General features: G+C 47.2%; 8 protein-coding genes across 8 annotated transcripts; 5 read left to right on the plus strand and 3 right to left on the minus strand.

Moving 5' to 3' along the window:
- Nucleotides 1-172: 172 nt before the first annotated feature.
- On the plus strand, nucleotides 173-1,634 carry FSST1_005850 (uncharacterized protein; the record flags this gene model as incomplete). Its single annotated transcript, XM_083232164.1, has 6 exons — nucleotides 173-367; nucleotides 443-547; nucleotides 612-702; nucleotides 756-852; nucleotides 903-1,163; nucleotides 1,214-1,634. The coding sequence occupies 6 exons, from the start codon at nucleotides 173-175 to the stop codon at nucleotides 1,632-1,634; spliced, it is 1,170 nt and encodes a 389-aa protein (XP_083089280.1).
- Nucleotides 1,635-2,573: 939 nt separating this feature from the next.
- On the plus strand, nucleotides 2,574-4,566 carry FSST1_005851 (uncharacterized protein; the record flags this gene model as incomplete). Its single annotated transcript, XM_083232165.1, has 2 exons — nucleotides 2,574-3,381; nucleotides 3,437-4,566. 2 exons carry the CDS (start codon nucleotides 2,574-2,576, stop codon nucleotides 4,564-4,566), a joined length of 1,938 nt encoding a protein of 645 aa, XP_083089281.1.
- A 153-nt stretch (nucleotides 4,567-4,719) lies between these two features.
- FSST1_005852 (uncharacterized protein) lies at nucleotides 4,720-5,712 on the minus strand (the record flags this gene model as incomplete). The annotated part of the gene is made up of 3 exons (XM_083232166.1): nucleotides 4,720-4,834; nucleotides 4,885-5,401; nucleotides 5,460-5,712. 3 exons carry the CDS (start codon nucleotides 5,710-5,712, stop codon nucleotides 4,720-4,722), a joined length of 885 nt encoding a protein of 294 aa, XP_083089282.1.
- A 971-nt stretch (nucleotides 5,713-6,683) lies between these two features.
- On the plus strand, nucleotides 6,684-7,658 carry FSST1_005853 (SDR family NAD(P)-dependent oxidoreductase; the record flags this gene model as incomplete). Its single annotated transcript, XM_083232168.1, has 2 exons — nucleotides 6,684-6,741; nucleotides 6,805-7,658. 2 exons carry the CDS (start codon nucleotides 6,684-6,686, stop codon nucleotides 7,656-7,658), a joined length of 912 nt encoding a protein of 303 aa, XP_083089283.1.
- Nucleotides 7,659-10,515: 2,857 nt separating this feature from the next.
- On the plus strand, nucleotides 10,516-12,392 carry FSST1_005854 (ferric reductase NAD binding domain-containing protein; the record flags this gene model as incomplete). Its single annotated transcript, XM_083232169.1, has 4 exons — nucleotides 10,516-10,718; nucleotides 10,772-10,933; nucleotides 10,984-11,858; nucleotides 11,911-12,392. The coding sequence occupies 4 exons, from the start codon at nucleotides 10,516-10,518 to the stop codon at nucleotides 12,390-12,392; spliced, it is 1,722 nt and encodes a 573-aa protein (XP_083089284.1).
- A 404-nt stretch (nucleotides 12,393-12,796) lies between these two features.
- On the minus strand, nucleotides 12,797-15,667 carry FSST1_005855 (major facilitator superfamily domain-containing protein; the record flags this gene model as incomplete). The annotated part of the gene is made up of 1 exon (XM_083232170.1): nucleotides 12,797-15,667. The coding sequence occupies one exon, from the start codon at nucleotides 15,665-15,667 to the stop codon at nucleotides 12,797-12,799; it is 2,871 nt and encodes a 956-aa protein (XP_083089285.1).
- A 2,786-nt stretch (nucleotides 15,668-18,453) lies between these two features.
- Nucleotides 18,454-18,738, minus strand: FSST1_005856 (uncharacterized protein; the record flags this gene model as incomplete). The annotated part of the gene is made up of 1 exon (XM_083232171.1): nucleotides 18,454-18,738. One exon carries the CDS (start codon nucleotides 18,736-18,738, stop codon nucleotides 18,454-18,456), a length of 285 nt encoding a protein of 94 aa, XP_083089286.1.
- A 96-nt stretch (nucleotides 18,739-18,834) lies between these two features.
- On the plus strand, nucleotides 18,835-20,808 carry FSST1_005857 (major facilitator superfamily domain-containing protein; the record flags this gene model as incomplete). Its single annotated transcript, XM_083232172.1, has 4 exons — nucleotides 18,835-19,096; nucleotides 19,165-19,583; nucleotides 19,640-19,789; nucleotides 19,849-20,808. 4 exons carry the CDS (start codon nucleotides 18,835-18,837, stop codon nucleotides 20,806-20,808), a joined length of 1,791 nt encoding a protein of 596 aa, XP_083089287.1.
- Nucleotides 20,809-21,373: the final 565 nt, after the last annotated feature.

Here is a 21,373-nt window from a genome sequence, read left to right on the forward strand (position 1 = left end):
CCCCAATGTCTTGCGCATTTGCACGGATCTCGGATATTATCAACCGTAAGCTCGGAAGAGGCCGGCATTCCGAGTGCGACGACGACGAGAAGCCGCGGGCTATATCCATCACCACCACTATCACTATCACGACAACTGCGACGGAATCGATAGCATAGAGGAGAGGAATAAAATGGAAGAGAGCGAGGGGATGGTGCTGTTGACAAGAGCAAAGGTCGACCCCAACGACAGCGACGGCCATGTCATTTCAGATCTCAACATCGCACTTATTGTCATCACAAGTGTCTTGGTGATTGTGCGGCTATACGTAAGAGGCATAGTTGTCAGGGGTCTTGGATGGGATGATTTATTTGCTATTCTGGCCTGGGTGAGTTGAGTCGCTTGTATTCCAACTTTCAACACTAGCAACTGGACAGCTTCAACTAACCATGGTACGTTTCAGGGTAATGTCACCGCCCTGTCATGCGTAGAAGTCATTCTAGTGACGAAAGGTGTTGGAATGCATATGGATAAAGTGTCTAAAGAGGCATTGGCTGAAATGTTTTCAGTAGGTGCTTTACTATGGCATTTCTTGACAGACTGATCAAGTTACTGACACCTGGTGCTTACAGTTAATGCCTGTTGATAAAATGCTTTTCATATCGTCGGGTTGTTTTGTTAGACTATCGATTGTGCTTTGCCTTCCTCGAATTTACAGAGCTAGTAAGAAGTTCCCTCATCTACCACCTTGAATTACTGACGAGAAACATTAACAGGGTCTTTTATGACATTCATTTATGGTGCTTCTATGGCAACTATCATCGTCTCTGCAACTTCTCTTCTCTTCCTTGTATTCTCGTGCAGTCCTCCAGCGTGAGTGTTATACATCGGACCAATAAAGATACCTACTGAACTTTTGGCAGTGATGTCTTTAATGCCGGAAAGACAGACAGGCAATGTGTCTCTAACTTTACTCTGGGTCGTATGAGACAGGCGCACTCTATTGTGACGACGATTATCAATATTGTCATAATGGGCCTCACGATCAAGGCCGTATCTACGACTCAAAGAACACGCGCCAAAACCATCAAACGGATAGTTATCCTTATTCTCGGCGTGTTCGTTATTGTTTCAACCTTTGTTAGAGTCGCGATGTTGTTGACAACCGACTTGAGCATCGACACGTCAGTTGTTCCGCCTCTTTAAACCGTACATAATGCTGACATGACTACAGAACTTACAAAATGCTTCGCACACAAGCTTGGTTCCCTATAGAAGTCCACATCGGACTCTGGTGCAGCTGCTTGCTTGCTTTGGAGCCACTAGTTGACCCAAGCAGCAACCCCAGGAACTACAACCATTACAACATGAGAAAGCTTTCTAAAAGCAGCGCCTGGGATCCACAGGACGATGTGTGGCAGAGAGATCTGATGACGGCAAATCCCAAAGTCTTGATCCACGGTATACCAAGAGACCCGAAAGGGAAGAGAAAGGCGTCAAACGCGGAATCAGAAGCTGATATTGAGATGCTGGAAAACGAAAGGGGTATCAAATTGACTACTGAGTTCTCTGTGCACGTGGAAAGTAGTGGCCGTCCCAACAGGGAAGGGTTAGAGGAGAGAGTGGCCAAAACACCAGCATGGAGTACCTTTTGAAATTACATAACAAAGTAAATAGTGTTTAATACCTGGAAAACTTGGATTCTATAGTTCTACCAAAACTGTGAGGCTTAGCTCAGCTTACAATGCCACCAGTTCAGCGAAGAGGGAATGATCCTTGAGAGATAGATGCCACTCGAATATGACAATCTTTGTTATCGTGAACAAAGAAGTAGTTGGTATACCTCGGTGTCGAGCACACCCACTCGGCCTTCTAAGAATAGTCTGCAAATCTAAGTTTCTTTGTTCCTTTACCTTTAATAAGGGGGATAATGTGCGACACACGGATCAGATCATGCGCTGGTTGTTTGCTTCCATGGTTACCGGCTAAGGATGGCCAACAAAGAACTTGACTTGAATCATTCAGCCTCATAAGATCTGATCAGTTAACAATGCTAACTCGAAAAAGAGGTCTGACTGCAACATATATAGTAAGAATTCTAGGAACAATGGTTCGGTATATCATTTAAAGGTCGTAAGAAGAGCTTGTATAGGTAGGGAAAACAAATTTTTACTATGAAGTTATACATGATTCATTATTGTTCTTCTTGGAGAGACTGATTGATACGTTAACTCAATCACCCCCAGTTGAAAGAAACGACCTTTATCCACGGCCCAGTCTCAAAGAACTGCCAAGTCTGGATTTATAATGGAGGGTGGCCTGTCCTTGAACTCGGGATTCTTTGTTCACATAAGCTGAGTCGCGGGAATAGCGTAACTTTTCGGAATACAAAGCCCGTTCATGCCCAGCTGTGATTCTGTTCAAGAAACTCTCAGTATTGCTTGATTTCTCTAGGCTGTGCAGAGTATCCTCAAACACTCAGCATCCAGTACACAACAACTGGCCTCGATTGTTTCTTCCATCTCCGTTAGTCAGTCAACACTCGACTCGACAATTCAGAAAGCAAAGTCCAGCCAGCGCAGAATCCACAAACTATGGAGGAATACGAAGCCAACCGTCAGGCTCGTCTTGAGCATGACAAAGGATGGTGGGGGGATAGGCATGCTGAACCTGAAAAAGGAGACCCAGATCGCCAACATATGTACGCCCACAACCCTCCAATATCCAGCCAAGAGTTTCAGGAGACATTGAAGGCGTACAAAGAATCGATCAAAAACCCCGAGACAGGGGTGCATGATACCCAGTCAGTCCACTTGCGGCCCAGCACTCCTCCCATAGAGAAGGCCAAGAGGCAGCTGCGAGTTCTGAAAGAGCAGGGCGTGAACGTCACATTAGATTTGGCCAAGGAGGTTTTCAGTCATTACACGACGAACAACGGGATGGTCGCCGCCTTGACAGAGTGGTGCCAAAACGAACTGCACGTCCCTGTTGAATACGCCAACGAGCTGCTGAAAAGGTCGGATCGATTGAAGCTCGAAATGGCCACGCAGCAGCGCGACCTACAATACGAGTTGGACCAAACAAAGGAATCTCTCAAAGATGCCAGAGAAGAAGCCCAAAAGATGACAGTATTTCACGACACTTCTTTCGGAAAGGTAAGGAAGCACAAGGTAGCGTGGTTCAGGAACAAGAGTATTTATGATGGGCTCTCAGGGGACGATGAACGGGCAAGTGCACAACTCCAAACTCTTCTCAACGAGACAACCGAGCACTGGAGGGAACTGGACCGCATGTACGACACAGAGTGGCCACCTACGATGAAAGCTCTAGAGCAAGGGGGCAATACTGGTGATATGGGTTTACTGAGCGCACTCGAGCAGAGAGGAAGGGAATTGAGAGACAGTAAGTGATATCGTATCCCATGCAGGCGATGAAACTGTATTCACCAGTTCGACAGAAGGAAACGAGATCGAGGAACTAAAAAGAAAGCTCGAGGAAAAAGAACAGGTTGTCGAGAAACTAAAACTCAAACTCCACGAGACCTCTTTCTTGTCTTCCTCCGAAGTGTCTGGAGAAGATACCCCAGAGCATCGCCGAGTATCTTCAGTAACTTCAATGGCACCGTCTTTCAATTCGATTCAGATGGAAGAAGAGATGAAGAGACTCAAACAGGATAACTCCGACCTCCAACAAAAGTTGGCAGACACTTCCAAGCAGAATGAGAGCAAACTCCAGGAAGCCTCCGAAGAGACTAGGAATCTCCGAGCCCAAGTGCAAACGCAGAAGGAAGACATCAAACAGTTCAACAACAGGATCCTTGAAAAGGATAGAGAGTTCGCAAAGAACTTCAACAATATCAGACAAGAAGGCAATCTTTACCGGAATCGCTTAAAAGCATTTGAGGTTGTCCAATTCAGGACGGCTGACAGCTTGATCGCGGCAATTGGAAAGAATGATACGCCCTCCTATATTCAGCAGAAGATCAGCCTCAAGGATCGAATCAACTACCTCCACCTGCTTTTCTTCATCCGCATCCAAAACAGCATTAAGCTTGCTCTACTACTGAACGAAAAAAGAATGTTCGAGTCTCTCTTGAAAGATATGAAAGACTGGGCCGAGTTCTGTCACAAGGATTTTGAAACGATGGATCCAAGCGTCAACATTCAAATCGGAACCTCGATCCGCGTCGTCGACGCCATAACGATTGTATTGACTAAAAAGACAAAAGAGGAAGTAAAAGAGGCCCTAGAAACTATCCGAGATGGACTCGATGTCTTCGAACAATACAACATTGAGTTGGCATTTTCCCAACTTTATCTTCATGCTCAAGAAATCTGGAAAAAGTCCGAAGGTGGAGAAGGCATCAATTCGTACACAAAACGGCTACGCATCAGTATCCCTGGAAAACGTCACCTGGTGGAAATAGTAAGAACTCCCTCCAAGACTCAAATCAGGGCTACTTTGGCCAAGAATCTAGATCGGAAAAGAGGACGGGGAAAGAATTCTAAAGACATGGATCAGGACGAAGGTCAGGATGAAAGTCAGGATGAAAGTCAGGATGAAAGTCAGGATGAAAGTCAAATATGATTTGATGCATGGAGTTTTGTTTTCTTCTTTTCATTTCTCAGATTATCTTAGGAACTCACTTTGGTATCATATTCTTATTTCATTGCAATAGTATAATTCGAGTCTTAATATCATCTAGAAGGTATATATGGTCTTTGGATCTCATTATTTTATTCAAGGAGCGCTGTAACCACCGTCGATGATAAAATTGGCACCAGTGGCATACGTGGAAGCGTCTGATGCTAGAAACAGATATGCGCCTTGAAGCTCATGGGGCTCGCCTTCACGACTATTTTCTTGTTAGCACTGCAGACGACACAATAGAAACAACAAACTTACCCCACAGGGATCTTGTCTTTCCACATGTCTTTGGTCTCTTGGTCCACAAAGTTGGAGATCTCAGTAATGATGTAGCCGGGAGAGATGGCGTTGGCACGAGCAAACCGAGCCCATTCAACAGCCAAACTCTTGATGAGGTGAATAACACCTGCTTTGGCAGCATTGTAAGCAGCTTGGAGTTGCGGGATATTCACGATACCTCCGCTCATGGAAGCGGTAGCGATGAAACTACCTGATGTGTAGTTGTTCAGAGGCTGGCCGTTGGTACCAGTACCCTCAAGCTTCTGACGACGCCAGTGCTTCGCTGCAGCCTTTGCACAGTAGTAGGTGCCATCCAGATTGGTCTGAACAACATCGCGATAGTGGTCAATGGGGCCATCTACCATGGGACCTTTAGTCCAAGGAATACCGGCATTAGCAACGAAAATATCTAGCCGACCATTGAGGTCTTTGACTGATTGGTCGACAGCCTGCTCGACGGCTTGGGCGTCTCGCATGTCAACCTGATACGCCTTGACTGAGAGATTTCCGGTCAGCAAGGAAACACAGCAACTTGATTTCGGGGGTATAGCTACCAGTGACATTGTACTTGTTGGCAAGCTCTTCAGCACGCTCCTGAGCTTTGTTGCTGGTACGGTACCAAATAGCAATGTTGGCACCAGTCTCGGCATATGCTTCAGCAATAGAGAAGCCAATGCCGGCAGCGGCGCCAGTGATGATTGCGGTCTTGCCTGAGAGAGAGAACCGCTTGAGAATAGAACCGCCATCAACTACGCGGTTGTTATCATGAACGAAGTTGCCTCCGTTGAGAGGGTGAAGATCAGACATGGTGAAGATTGTTTTATTGAGCTGAAAAGAAAGGCGGGAAAACTCAGATGAATATGAACTCGAAATGACTCAATTCGTGAGTTTTATACCCAGGATGAACAGACAGATGTCTCGTCAACTTCTCCCCACTGGCTCCGCCCCTGGAGCCCTTCGCTCTCAACTGCTTATCTATATGATGGTGTTAGTAAGTCCATTGATAGAGGATTCATCTTCCATTTTGGGTAGTTCCGCCAGTATCAATACAAACGCCATGCCCGCTTGTTCTACAAGATGATCTGGCAGTCTCCATCGTGAAGTGGCCGGAATTACCCAAACGAGACGACAGAAAGAGCAGCAGAGTAGCGGTCGAAGCGTTTAACGGGAATAATGGGCAACTAAGCATGTAAGTTGTATGGAATGAGAAAGGTTTAGTGGAGAAACTTGTTCAGCTGTCTGGTGAGCAGCTTGTTAGTCTCATTAGATTGAGTCTCTAATTGGTTAAGACCCTTGTCGCGGGGATGGATATATGTAGAAGCTGGACCAAAGAGAGCCACTCCATAAGGTTCAACTGGGCAACAAACTCCTCAGTGCTTGACATTACCCCGCATCGATTCCCCTCGGGGTAGCAAGAGCTTCCCATGATGTTCTTGTCAACAGGAAGACTCAGATACTCACTTTGAAAAGGTGGTAGGAACTGTGGGGTTCTTGTCTGTTTATGAGCAACCTGCCGAGGAAGTTTGTGTGCTCAGGGAAGGAGCGTCTATCCATGCCTACTAAAGTAGCTGTAAACCCGTTCGTACCTTCTGTTGAAGTTGAGCGGTCGACGTCACCATGCCCCCACCATCATGATACGGCTCTAGGCCAGTTGGTGGGGAGCTCGCCCCCAAACGTAGCTTCCTGTCGAGTCAACATATCAAACACTCTTCTTCCTTGTCAATTCCTTCTTCAAGTCGTCATTACCACAAGTCTGTAATACCTCAAGCCTTTCTATCATGGCTACTCATCGACCGTACGACTCAAAACTTGGAATAGTGACTGGAGGTTCACGAGGTCTGTAGTCGTTTCCTCTTAATACAAGACCACCCATTTCATGACATTCTGACTGTGTTCAAGGTATTGGTGCAGCAGTTGCTGCAAGATTGGCCGCTAAAGGATGCAATCTCCTCCTTGTCTACACTTCCGAGTCATCCACAGAACCGACAAGGAAGCTATGCAGTGAGCTCTCGTCTTCACACAATATTCACTGCTCTTCAGTACAGGCCGACCTGGGCAGTCCTTCTGAGGCCGTACCTAAGATTATCGACGCTGCAAAGTCATTCCATGCTTCGTATAGCTCAAACAAACCCTTCCAAATCGATATTCTGATCAACAATGCCGGCGTCTCTTCTAATCAGCATATGAATGACACCAAGCAAGGGGCTATCGACGAACTCGAATTTCACCGCGTCTACAACGTCAATGTTTTGGCTCCCCTCCTCTTAACTCAAGCAGTTGCCCCGCATCTTCCCACCAACCGTAGCGGACGTATCGTAAACGTCTCTAGTGTTTCTTCGTCTATCGGGTATCAGGGCCAATCGGTCTATGCTGGAAGTAAAGCAGCTTTGGAAGCCATGACACGGACCTGGAGTCGTGAGCTAGCTACTCGTGCTACCGTCAACGCTGTCAATCCTGGACCGGCCTGGGGCGACATGTACGCAGCCGCCGGGCAAACTTTTTGGGACATCAACCAGCCTTATGTTGATGTAGCTCCCTTGGCTCAGTATGACGGTGAACCAGAGATATTGGCCAAGGCAGGGTCCGACGCCGAGCGATTCGATCGAATAGTACGCGAGTCAATGGGTGGGCGAAGACCAGGATTTACGTCTGAAATCGCTGGCACAATTGACATGCTATGTTCGGAAGAGAGTGGCTGGACGACTGGTAGCATCATCTGTGCTAATGGTGGGATGAAAATGTCAATCTCTTAAAGATTGTATTGAGTGATGATAAAGACCCGGACAGGCAAACACATTTAAAGCGTCACTACAATTTTGATATGCGAATACTACGCTCGATCTTGGGGACCCGAGTACGAATGTCGGACATGTTTCTCATGGCAGGCAAAACAAAGTCTGGTATCGTTCTACGGTGATTCCTACATATGAAGGAAACAGGACTCGAGGAAATACACATACAGATATTTTGACCATTGCAGCGTGGTGGCCGTGATGGTTTGTGATCGGGTCGCCACTTGTTGTAATCTGCTTGTACAGCAATCTGCACTATGCACAATGTCGAATACCCTGAAACGGGACACCCTACGATAATTAATAGCTCACGCCGTATCATAGTTGAAAGGAGTTTCACGCCTCATGCTGTGTGATAACGTCTACAAATGCAACATATCTGCCAGCTTGATAAAACATATCTGTACAACCTAGTAGTGTCACATCTAGGGTAGAAGCCGATGGTACACAACAGCCATATTACAAGATAAAAGCAAAGCATTTTCGCTGTCTTTGGTTGGTCGATAAAGCGACGGGGCAAACAGTACATCATGTGTCATCAGGGTACCAGAAACGTTGGCTGCTAGAAGCATAAGAGATGAAATCAGTAGGCCAACTTATGCTACTTGGGACTATGTTTCTTAGACTATTTATTTTGAAACCTAAAGCTTGAAAGTTAAGTTTTCTGCTACTCACTACTAGTGTATACATAAGTTGAGGGAAAAGATAACACACTCTTTTCTCGAGTCCCTCGAGGTCAACTTAAGACTCTGGAAGAAGTGCAAGCTTGGCATTAACTGATGTTGGTTCTTCATCGACTCTGATTCGGATGATTGATTACGATACATGTTTACATCTAAATAACCTTTGACTCAGGGGTTAACATTGAACTTCCAATATCATTGCTCGCATTTACCTCTAAATGTTGCTTCTATTAAGCCATACAGACAGCAGTAACTTGCTCCTCTTCCAACCTCAATCAACTAGCAAGTCCGCTATTATCTATTGAGTACTACCCATTCTTCAGTAACCATCATGCATAAGAATACCCCTTATCCCAGTAACCACTCATAGAACATATAACGCTGCTAGAAAGTAAACCTAGTTCATATTAGTATCAAGTTCCAAATAGTAAATGGAAAGGGATACTTACACTCATCCATCGTCTTAGCTCAGTCAAAGGTTAAGCATCTCTGATTCTTCTTCCGCAAATATATAGTGTAATACCTCGCTAATATATACAGCCCCATCATGAAATTGTATATATCACCGTTGCTTCCAGGCAATAGCATAGGCAAAGAGTGAAAATTGTCAACCCTTGCTTATCCTAGTATCCGAAGTATGCCAACTGAGTCAATACAGCTGAGTGTCTGAAGGCGAGGTATGGTAGTAAAGAAGCCTTCCATAAGCACCTCTAGGTTGTCTGGGATTTCACTGAGATCATGCCGATCAAATAAAATGTCGCATTGGATCCCGATATGCTCAACCTCATCCAATCCGAGAATACCCATAGGTGGCCGTTCATAAACAATATGTCGTGTATCGCAGCCAAAATAGAGTAAATCGGTTTCTAAACCACACTCCGCCGTAGTCATTGGGTGTCGCAATAAAGAACCCATGGAGCATGACAGCATTGCGGGACTCTTGGCAGGTATGAGTAGCAATAGGATAGAGAGGGCGGTTTTGAAAATTGAAGCGCCATGCATCTAAATATGCGCTTAGTCGTGAGACGCTTCGAACAATGAAGATGCGACGGTCGGGGAGGGTTGAGGTCTAGATGAGATCTTGTATTTTAGGTGGAAGATGTAGAAAATCCTTGTCAAAGTCCTTATGAAAGTCCTTGGGGAATTCTTTTAGGAGAATTCTAAGGAAGAGCAGGAGAAGGTATGGGATGGACGCTGGGGAACATTTGCCTGCTTTCACATCCACTTAATGAACCCGGTGTTAGACAGTAGCTCCTATCACAATTAGAGTCTTAATCGTTATACAGTAATTTAATTTCTAGCAGAGAGCTTGAGCTGTTCCAAATTACATTCGTCAATTTTATATTATCAGAGGACAAACATCACAGCCAAGTGATTCCTGGATCAGACTCTTGGATGGAAGTACAGTCTCAGACTCAAACACTTGAGTACCTAGGTACCATATGCCGACGGCAGACTGGGCGGTGATCGCCTCTCAAAGAGTGACAGTTATTCCGCTCTGTGGTTGCCTACAGTGATTCACTTTAGCAGTTTTGTGTCTCTGTTCAAATGCTGTCAACCGGTTTGTTAGCTAGGATCCTTTTGACACATGACCACACATGACCTTTTGCTTCCATCACGCATACTTTGTTTCCAAATCGGAAACCTTTAGAACGTAGTAGCCGAATAAACGTATAAATAAAGCCTTGCAGCCACATATAGAGTGCTCAGTCGGAAGTCTTAACGCTCCCCACTAATTTGTGTCAGAACGACTCGGAGGTTATCTGCATTTTTGTTCTCGACAACACTTATGAAGTTCTGTGCTTCTACACCCTGAGGCATCAAAACGTCGCTTCAGAGCTTAGATCATTCAAATTAGTAAATAAAGAGACCACCGGCCTTAGTCTCTTCTCAAACATCTACCACACAACCACACTCGGCCATTACCGTACTACTTCGGAAGTTGTTTCTCTGATACACCAATACACTCCTTGATATCTTTCTTCACACTCATTTCTTCTTGTGCCACTTGGTACAGGATCGAGTCAACGGCAATTCTTTCAGCCCAGCATACCCCCCGCTTTCTTCTTTTCCATCGTCGGAGGGCTTTGACTAGGTAGTCGATCTTTGAACTTCTCGCGCATGATAATCCAGCCATGGCGAGCCGCTCTTCTCATTCAGATCCGGCATTTCTCGCCAAACTTGCTCGTCGTCAGCAAATGAACTGCTATGCTTTGACTTTCTTTGCCGGGGCCATGGCCAGCTTTTATCTTGCCATCTGCATATCCCTTCTTCTTAGGAGACTTTGTGTTGAAGTGGGCGCCTCGCGCAAACCAGGCATCTTCACGGCCATCTTTAGGTGAGACCTTGCTTTATATTCTCGCGGATGTTTAGGTATTGACAATTGGACAGGTACATGAGAGCTCCTGCTCTCGGAAACATCCCAGGATTGCCATCGGGAGGATATACTTTCGTTATTCTCGGGTACCTCGTCATCAACGCCGTCGTCACTTTTACGTACTTGGACAATGAGAACATGCCATTCCTTTCCAATATAGCTTCTCGGACTGGATGGTACGTGATCCGATTATGTGACTTAATCCTGCACTGACACTCCGGTACAGGATGGCTATCGCCAACTTGCTTATTGTCATTCTTTTCTCTCTCAAGAACACGCCGGTCGCTATTCTATTAGCCTCGTCTTATGAGCGCCTGAACATCCTCCATCGCATTGCCGGTTATACCACCCTCGTATTTGCGATAGTACACGCGAGTACTTACACTGCCGTCTTCGGGGCCCAAAACATTCTCCAACGCTTGCTTGTAAAGGAAGAAATCTTTGGCATGGTTGCGCTCGGCTCTTTCATCACACTTTCGTTCGCGGGCGCTGTACTTCGGGCCTGGTGGTACGAGCTGTTCTACTATATCCACATCAGCTTCTGGATCCTCGCCATTGTAATGACTGGCCTCCATCAGCCAGAGCCTGGTAAGAAGGTCCTATATATCGTGTGCGTTTCTGCTGGGATCTGGGCTGTCGGTCGCATTGTTCGCTTTGGCCGCCTGGCCACCAACAGCGTTAACAACACTGTCATACTCACGCCTCTTCCCAACGGCGGGACTCGTGTAACTCTTGCAAAAGCTCCTTTGGGGTCTGCATCCGGAAAACACGGCTTCCTTTGGGTTCCTGCTGTGCGCGCCCTTGAGACTCATCCGTTCACTATGGTTGCAGTCGACCCCCTAGAATTTGTCGTCTCAGCATATGATGGATTCACCCAAAAGTTGCACGACTGTGCGCTTCATAATCCCGGCATCAAGCTAAAGGCATCAGTTGAAGGCCCTTACGGCACTTTGCCTGATATCGGGGGGTACGGCAAGGTTATGCTCGTAGCTGGAGGCAGCGGTGCCAGTTTCACAGTTGGTGCGGCTCTTAATATGCTCAAGAAGCTGGACAGAAACGAAGAGATCGTCATCGAGTTCATCTGGATGATTAGAAACCAAGGTGGGTTCTGTATCAAGAATTTAGAGGCTCAATGATTCTAACATGGTTACAGCATACCTCTCTTGGTTTGCTCATCATCTCGAGACCCTACACCGAGATCATCGCGTATCTACAAGAGTCTATGTAACACGTGCTTCAGCAAACGAAAGTGCCCCCCATAGACAACCTTCCACGTCTTCCAATACGTCTTCTAGCAGCACTTTCGTCGATCCTAATCCAGAGAAAGAGATCATCACACAGCCTGGTACCACTGTAATTGCTAGGTCATCACCTGACCTCGAGAAAGATGGTATCCCATCGCCCACATCGATCACGACACATTCATCTCAAGGTGACACCGTCGTTTTTTCCGGGAGGCCAGACGTTGCTTCTCTGGTCAAAGAAAGCATAGAAAGCACGCCTTCGGACAAACGTGTGCTGGTCATGGGCTGCGGGCCAAAGACACTCATGTCGGCCGTTCAAAATGCTGCTGCTGATGCTATCATGGACAATGGGGCGGGTGTTGAGTTGCATCTGGAGAAATTTGGGTGGTGATGGTTTTTTTTGTTCCTTTTCTTTTTCAAAAAAGCCCTCTTGATGTTATTACGACTCTTTTATGATCAAATTTTATGCATATAATGACAAGGCTGCACTACGACTCAATTGGTACTTCATTAAAGATATTTAAAATTTTGTGTCATTGCGCTTCTCTGAAGCATCAACTAATACAACAGGAATCGTTATACAATATACTGTTGAGAAGACTAAAACTACGTAAAAAGATGTACCAATGTCCCTCCGTAATAAGGACGTGTTGGGTATATAGCATCCGAAAAACAATTCATTCGTCATTGATCCCACCCGACGCCTCCCTTTTTCGCTGTTTGAGACCAAAAGTCCCAAAACTTATCAAGTATAAAAACAAATAGGGATGAAGTTATAAAAGTCATCAACATTAATTAAAGTGACGCGTTATCGCGACTGTCCTCGCATTGCTGTATCGACGGTTGTGAGGAGCGACGACGAGAGCTGAGGAACTTGGCACCTATGACTCTAGTGCCTTGGGACACCTTTTCCAAGAATCTTGGAGATTTGGCCCTGACTGTACTGTGTCGACGTGCTCGGTCCGCCATTACCGTCTCCATGGGTGATGGCATCTCTTCGTCAGGCTGTCCAAGAGCATCTCGGACTGCAGGACAAGGATCTACCATTCGCTTTACGTCGCGGACGGACTGAAGGAAGATTGAGTATGACATGGAAACGGCCTGAAGGACGATGACCACAATAAAAGCCATTTTGACAGTTCCTCCGTGCTTAATAATGCCGTACATGACAAATGGCAAGAACCCTGGGCCGGAGCTACCCATGGTGATAAAGGCGGCAGCACGCTTGGTGCGTCGACCCTGGCCGCGAAGACCAATAGCAAAAATAAGGGGGTATATAGGTCCCTCGAAGAAGTAGAAGAGGACAACCGGGATAACAAGAAGGTTGGGGTTGGGTGGACGGACAACCACGGGAAGAAGGGCGAAGAGGAAACACCCAGCGATGCAGGCGGTGAGAATGGTGCGAGGCCGGGGGAAGCGGGAGCGGTATACAGAGAGATATGTGAGGCCTGCTGCCATAAAGCGAGATACTGTAAAAGCGGTATGCGCAATAAGTAGGTAGTCGGGTATAGAGAGGCTGATGCCGGGTGGCTTGTCGGGATTAGGAATGTCGCTAGCGCCTTGTGCGGCTTTCTCGCCACTGTTAGGTTGATTGGGAAGTATGGAGATCATGAGACTGCGGAAATAAATACTGAAACACTCCTGGGAAGCTACGTAGGCGTATTGCGCAAGGACAGCCAAAATCAGGCTCCAGGTGCGTAGTTGCAGGCCGCTGCTCTTCTTTTGAGGATCCATGGGAAGATGCGTCGCGGATTGCTCCAGCTCGCGATCGCTGACTTCCGGAAGAGGCATGTAATAAAAGAAAAGACCGAGGGCAACGCAAAGCAGCGTGATTCCCAGATAGGTCCATTGAACGTTGATGAGTGTCATGCTGGTGGCGTTGTTTTGCTCAACGATGCCTTTGAAAAAGACTTTCTGCGCCAGGAGGCCACTGAGGACACTCCCAATGCCTTGAACACCCTGAGCCATGAGTACACGGGTTTCCCCATACTCAGGAGGTCCGCAGAGTATCAAAAACGCATTTGCGCCGACTTCTAGAATTGAAAGACCAAAGCCAACGACAAAGTTGCTGAGCATGAATCCTGCATACGATTGGGTGACTGCCGAGGGCCAGAAAATGACAGTTCCGATGCCGTAGAAGCAAAGTCCCACGATAAAAGTAACTTTAAAGCCACCAACACTGTCGTGGCCGTTACCCTTGTGCCGTTTCGATCGGTTGTGTTCGTCGCGCCGGAGGATCCATTCACCCACTAGCAGGGGTCCGAAAAAGTAACCACCTCCAAAGTAGACGGACGTCATGCCAAGTGTTTCGGGGGTGGTCATGTTGTCAACGGTTGCAATGACGTTGTTTAACGTATTCAACAAACCATAGGATATGCCCCATAGCAAAAACAGAATAGATACAATCGTACAATACTTGAAAGACTCCTTCTTATTGCATTTGAGCATACTCTTCGGTTTCGTCATGTTTACAAAGCCAAAGTAGACGCCCTCAACAGTTCCGGTAGAAGATGTCATGGTTGTCGATGTCTGGTACGTCCCGTTGCTTTGAGCAGCACGTTGCACAGGACGAGTTGGGCCTGGGTCGTCGAACGGCGTTGTTAGGAATTCCATAGCGCTCATGGGAGCATTGGCATTGAGTGGGGATTGCGCATTGGGTTGCGCGACCGGAGGCGGCTGCTGGATACTGGCGCGATGACCTGTCGAGGGTGAATCCGAGTCATTGGGTCCCTTGGGTGTACTGGCTCTGGTTCCATTGGGGTCGTAGAGCATAGCTGGAAGAAGCTTGAGAACTAGAGGCTTCAGAGTTGGTACGCACGCGCACATCATTCCAACATTGACTTCGACAGCGCTCCACATGAGTGATCTTGATGCGTTCCATGCAAAGTCTGTTTGTCCGCCAAAGCGCGATTGAGGGTCGGAGGTCGTGCTGGTGGGTGCGGTAATGGCTTGCTGCAGGTAGTAAATTCTTACTACATCGACAACTGTAACAAAAATACCGACGGTAAAGGTCAGAACCAGAATCGTCTTTTGTCGAGAAGGCAGGCGCATGCCGGTAAGGACGGGTATAGGGAGAGCAAGAATGGCCAGATCCGTAACGATATTAACGGGAGATGAGCAAATAAACTCAGTCAGTAAAGGGATGCATTTCGCACTTGGGCGATCGTCGTATTTTACATCCCAGGCGGCTTGGGTCGGGCGGCATTGAAACACATTCATAAAAGTGAGTATAACACCAGCAATATTGACAATGGCCAGAGTCAACCAAGAAGCAAATCGAAGTACTCGTTGGGTGTGCTTAGCCAATCGCAGGTAGAATATGAGCACAGAGGTCTTGGTGGCCATCAATGCGGGATTGTATAATATGGAGAAGACGTATTCGCAACGACGGAGAGCGGGTAATCGTTGAGGGTCGATATTTTCGTCGTGTCGTCCAAGGCCATTGTGAACGCCGAAGCAGATGGTGAAGGAGAGGAAGAAGGCGAACAGCCATGCAAGGATCATGACGCGGTCATCCCAGGTGACATTTCTAACAATAAAGGTGCGCGAGACAATTCGTGCGGCGACGAAGACGGTAGCGAGGACGAGAGTGGCCGTCGTGACCGCAAAGACGGCGGGACCACGATCGGGAATGCCTCCATCGTCGGTGGAGGCCGAGTCGGACATGTCGAGGTCGAAGCTTGAAGAGACATGGACTCGTCACTCGTCAGATGGAGAGTGAGGTGTTGGTTGGTTTGAGAAAGTTGGAGCCGTTGCTACCTGGACGAGCGTGCCATGTCTTCGAGGAATTGCGACTTTCGAATATCTTGGTTCGACAAGTTGGCTGTCAGTGGAGGATGAGGCAATTGGAGAGGAAGAAGATGGTCGAGTCCCGGCTGATATGGTCTGAGTAAGTATGTTTGTTCTTGTCTCTCGTCAGATGGCGTACTGCGGTGGCGTAGTCTTGTCACTATACGAGAATTGCCGATTTGAAGATGGGATGACAGAGCAAGTGGGAAAAAAAAACAGAACCAAGAAAGGGTGAAGGAGAGATTTAGCGAGGTTCGGGGTTCCAGGATCAGTGGAACCAAAAAGCAAAATCAAGACAAGCAAAAGCCAAGCAAAAGCCTCCCGACCCGTTAGATTCGTCTTCAGCACAAGCAAAAAGTAAAGTAACCGTAACCCGCCTGGATGGTCATGGTGGTGGGAAAGGAATGCGGCGCAAAAAACGGGGAGAGGTTTTTCTTAGCGGATTTAGCGGCAGTTTCTCAGCCACCGACCATCCATGAGTGCCCAGTCAGGCCCATCACTACAGTTCAATGCCCCGCCAGGATTCGGGCGGGAGGCTAAATAAGAGAACGCCTAATAACTTAGTACCCCCAGTGATGTGGATGCGATGGGTACTTTACTGTCAAACGGCATTCGTCCGTGGCAGTTCAGTTCTAACGGTGAGAGAGCTGAGATGAAGTTACCCAAGTACAATGGTTGGTATCTTTTCGCCAGTCACATGTTCCTTTTTAGTTATGCAGTGTTACATGGACGGTTACTACGTTAGTAGTAGTAATTACCAGTTCATCGGTTGAGGGTCAGGTGACTCGAATCGAGTCAGTCAGGTACCTGCCTACTGCAAAAAATCCTGGGGTTATGAGCTTAGTTAGTACTTATTATTGATTCATGACCTAAACACGACTAGGAACGTGGCTAACAGAGTCCAATGATAATGAGGGGTTGGGTTTATTGTTCGTTGATTGGGTTGGGTAATGAGCCAAAAAAAACTCTTCAAAATCAAAGTTGATCTTTTGATAACCGCAGGTTCCTACTCTACTACCAATAGGTAGGTAAGGTTCTTTGGGCAAGCAGTTCAGCTCGGCTGAGGATTGGGTTCGGTCGCCCAAAGAGGGGAATGATGAGCTAGAGTCAATGGATTATGCGCACTGAAATTGAGGGGAAAGATGCCACTGACGCGTGGTGAGTGGTTGATTGTCCACCTTAGACTGCGTAGCTTCATTTATTGGGTGGATTGAATCGTCATCATCACCGTCGTGGTATCTTTTTGTTGCAATTCAATTCATGGATATTTACCATTCTGATTCCTTCTTTACATCACCATCTCCGTTTCGGTCCTTCTGCTCTCAAGTTTTAACCCCCTTTGTTAAATGTACCACATTACAGCCAATTCCGACTCGACTATAGACCAGACCATGCAATACAACACACAGGAACAACAACTTACTGCCCCAATGGCAGAGTGACAACACCTACTAATCGAATAGCCCAACGATCTTGATAATCTCGGTGCCTATTTAGTTTCCCCATATTGATTGCCGTGGCTCCGCTGTCTCTTGATGTTCAATCACACCATTATCCCTCCAAGCCTCCAACCTATTCACATATGAGCTGCTGTCCTGACAAGTCATCAAATCTAAGCCACATGATCGATACTTGTTGTTCCGCGCCGTCGTGCCGCCGCCCCTCAGTCTCTACTACGTTGTATGAGTTATTTCTCGCATTTCTTCCGTCTTTGATCCTCCCAGCGTATACTACCTACGGATAGTTTATCCTCATTTAGAACTCGTACGTGTTTGACCTCATACGTCATGTCTCACTTCTAGCCTTGACAGGGGTTGTTAAGCTTTCACCAAGCTCTGATCGCCAGTCCGCCCTCGACGGATGTCGCGTGTCAATTGGGAATGATTTACTGCATGTCAAAATTGCTTTTTTCTTCGGTTACGGGACTGCTAGTGACCAAGCCAATTCGACTTTTCACCGCAAAAAGAAAAGACAGCGAATAGTATAAATCACACAGCATCTGCAGCTAATATGCATGTCTGTCACGGCCCTAACCGATAATTCCCGTGTGGCACGGCCTAGATTTGTCTTTTTTTTTTTTTTACTTCTTTTCTTCATTGGCAGGATATTGATATTGTTCATTTGTATCTATTATACGAATAGCCACAATTGAATGAGCACGTCTTACTCCTCCACTGCAAAAAAATCTGCATTAGAAGCACATGATGCCATGTTAGCGGTCAATATTGCAGCTGCCACGTCGATGATCTGCTTGATACATAAACTCTAGATGCTTCATGGTCTGTGTTTGGTCTGCAATCCAGACTCCCCGACCTACTTTTGTCTCCATCTCCTGCAGTGGCACGGGGCGCTTGTAACCGGGACAAATGCAGGGTCTCTCTTCCGCTATAGGTTATACCCTAGTAGCCTATCAGTGGGCGCCTGGATGGCTGAATCCGATGAACATCTCAGAATACAGCGGATACTGTGTCAACGTTAAATTCTTCTCACAGAGTCTCATGCGGTGAGCGACCCTGTAGCGCAGCCTTATGCACTATAATATAACTATGCTGCTGTTAAAACTGGCACTATTCCTTAACAGCACAATAACAAACATATAATGGATCTCGAATAAATAGCATTCATTATTGACCGCACTTTCAGCCCATGTTCTCAACAAAACTTCAAACAATAGGAAGTCCAGACAGATTTGTCACACCGGTGTAAAATATTCTCTTCGGAACAAACTGTGGCATTAACCTTTTGATCTCGGCGTAAAAACTGCCGAAGTCGAACGGATCCCGGTCAAGTTGTCGGCGTTTTTGCAGTTGAGCCTCCGGAGCTTCGGACCTCCACACTCCGGGCTTCTTATCGTGATAAGCATCACCAACGTCATCGCGACTCATGGCGACAACATGGACCTCACACACGTCATTTCCACGACTCCCTCTGTAGACATCCGCAGGCATCTAGATTGTTTTCCTCGTTTGACAATGAGATTAGATTGATATTTTGGCGTTACTCATTCCGCTCGCTCCTAGACAATACCACATCTTGATTAGGTCATGACTTCTCCGGTACAACCTTCCGGGCCCGGCTCCGGCAGCGCCACGCCCGGTCCGTCCTCTAATATCCGTAACGAACCGTCGACTACTACGGAAGAGACTCCTTTGCTCGGCGGGTCTAGCTCCGGCTCATCCCTCAAATCAGGTACGCAGAAGGATAGCAACTCTCGTCATGTCGAGGATGCTCAATCCAAAGTACACATCCCGCTCGCCAGAGGAATCGCCATAGGCTTGAGCTTATGGCTTCTCATCTTCCTGACAGGTACGAGATCGCTCATCTCAGATGTTCTCTTCCTAGTTCTCGTTGCCACCATACTAACACGCCCTCAGCATGCAATATGTCTGGCATGACCTTGATTCAAGGCGCTATCGCTGCTCAATTTGACTCCAATTCATCCGCTATGTGGTTCACCGGCGCCTATCTCATCCCAATGTCCTCTCTAGCACCTGTAACAGGTCGTCTAGCTACCATCTTTCCGCCCAGAACTCTCATTCTCCCTATTGCGGCTCTCATAGCAACAGGCGGTTTTGTCTGTACAGTCTCAACCTCCTTCGGAACATTTATTGCTGGAAGAGTCATTTCAGGCACAGGTGCTGCTGGTGTCTTGTCCCTTGCTATCATAATTGCAATTGAATTGGCGAGTGAGAAATCAAGAGGTCTTGTTCTGGGCTTGATAAACGCGGGTTTCACTGCTGGGGTTTCCTTTGGGGCGATTGTGTTTGGGGGCCTGATGCCGGTCATCGGATGGGTAAGAAACTGCTTTGGATTCTTCTTCAAAGAAAACGTGTTAACCAAATTATTTAGAGGCCATTGTTTTGGGGACAAATCCCCTTTGCCTTCGCCACAGGTTTGGGAGTGTTCATCAGCATACCTGCCGCCGCAGAACCACACGACAACAAGACTCCCCTCAGACAGAAACTTGTCCGAATAGACTATCTAGGGGCTACACTTTTGGTAATCTCTTTGTCCTTGACGTACACGATATAGCAAGACTCACTAACTCGCGTGTGAAGACTACATCAATTGTCCTCTTCCTCTATGCAATTGCAGATGAGATACAGATCTTACCTCTTTGTCTTGCACCCATCATGCTTTTGCTCTTCCTCTCAGTGGAGATCTATATAGCCACTGACCCTATCATCCCTATCAAGGTACTCTCCTCGCCAGGTATCCTCTTTTCGTGTTTTGCTCAGCTAGGCCTCATGATCGCCCGTTGGAGCGTCCTCTTCTACGCGCCTATCTTCATGCTCGCAGTCCGCGGCTCGTCTCCTGCTGCTGCAGGTTCTATCTTGATACCAACAAACATTGGTTTCGGCCTGGGGGGCATCCTCGTCGGTTTGCTTCACGTTCGCCGCAATGGTGCATTCTGGCTACCGTCCATCTCTGCCCTGGTCATCTTCACAATTAGCACGTATACACTGTCACTCATCAGTACTACCAGCCTTCCTCTGGTCCTGTTCATCGTCGTCGTTTTGATCAACGGCCTCGCGACTGGCGGGGGAGTCAACTACACTCTTGCACATATTCTGCATCTGAGTTACGACGATACCCGCTACATTGCTACCAGCCTGCTTGGCACGTTTCGGGGTTCTGGGTCGAGCTTTGGAACAGCCGTAGCAGGCGGAATATTCTATCGTTTCCTTAGAGGCAGTCTAGAGGCAGGGTTTCTCCAGCTAGACGGCGGTGAACGGTTGAGCGATGATCGACGGCGTTTAGTCTCCAGCCTTGTTAATACCCCGGGACTGGTTCATGGTGGTGATTTAAGTCGCGCTGAGCAAGACATAGCGATCGAAGGCTATGCTGGTGCTACCAGGGGCGTCTGGCAGTCCATGGCTGCGCTCGGTGTTGTTGTGATTCTGTTTCAAGCTTTGACAGGCAAGAAGGCGCCCGATGACAAGCGGGAGGCTGATCATGTCGATGAAGAAGCTGCAAGGGTGGTTGTGACGGAAAACGAGGGTGTCGGCGAAGCATGAGAGCTGAGGCCCAGGGTGTTTGACGTAACATTTTAGAGTTTGACGTGGTGTTTCTAGAGGTTTGAAGAGTGATCTATTCTTGGTATTGTAGCTCGGCTGCCTGTCTGGATTATTGACATGACTCGGTTGTGAACAAAGCATGGGCCTAGCGCCATTATAGAGTTTGCATCGGTAGCTGTTGCAGGCGTAATTGATAATGATCCAAACATTGTTTTCAAACAATGTTTGCTGCACAGCACTGGCCTTTTCCATGATGATAGAATCTGTGTGTTTCTGGAAACATGTCGCGAGCGTGGTAAAACAGTATACGCCGGAACCTCAGCCTGCACCATGCACTAATCAGAGATATGCCGTGAAACGTGAGCGTGTCAAAAGTGTCAGGATCGATTTATGCTGCAGGAAGCTTTGCATAGACAGAAACATTACTCAGGTACTAGCTATGTCTAGGCACATGAAAACGCATAGTGTTTTGCATAAATACGGCACAGGAACCCAGCCGATCCAATCACAGAATCAAGAGAAAGCACTATTCCAGTACAAGCTAGACAAGCTACTTGGCCGAGGT

Source organism: Fusarium sambucinum, chromosome I (assembly GCF_050947815.1).
Source record: "Fusarium sambucinum isolate potato_lamoka chromosome I, whole genome shotgun sequence".
In the NCBI taxonomy this organism is placed as follows: Eukaryota; Fungi; Ascomycota; class Sordariomycetes; order Hypocreales; family Nectriaceae; genus Fusarium; species Fusarium sambucinum.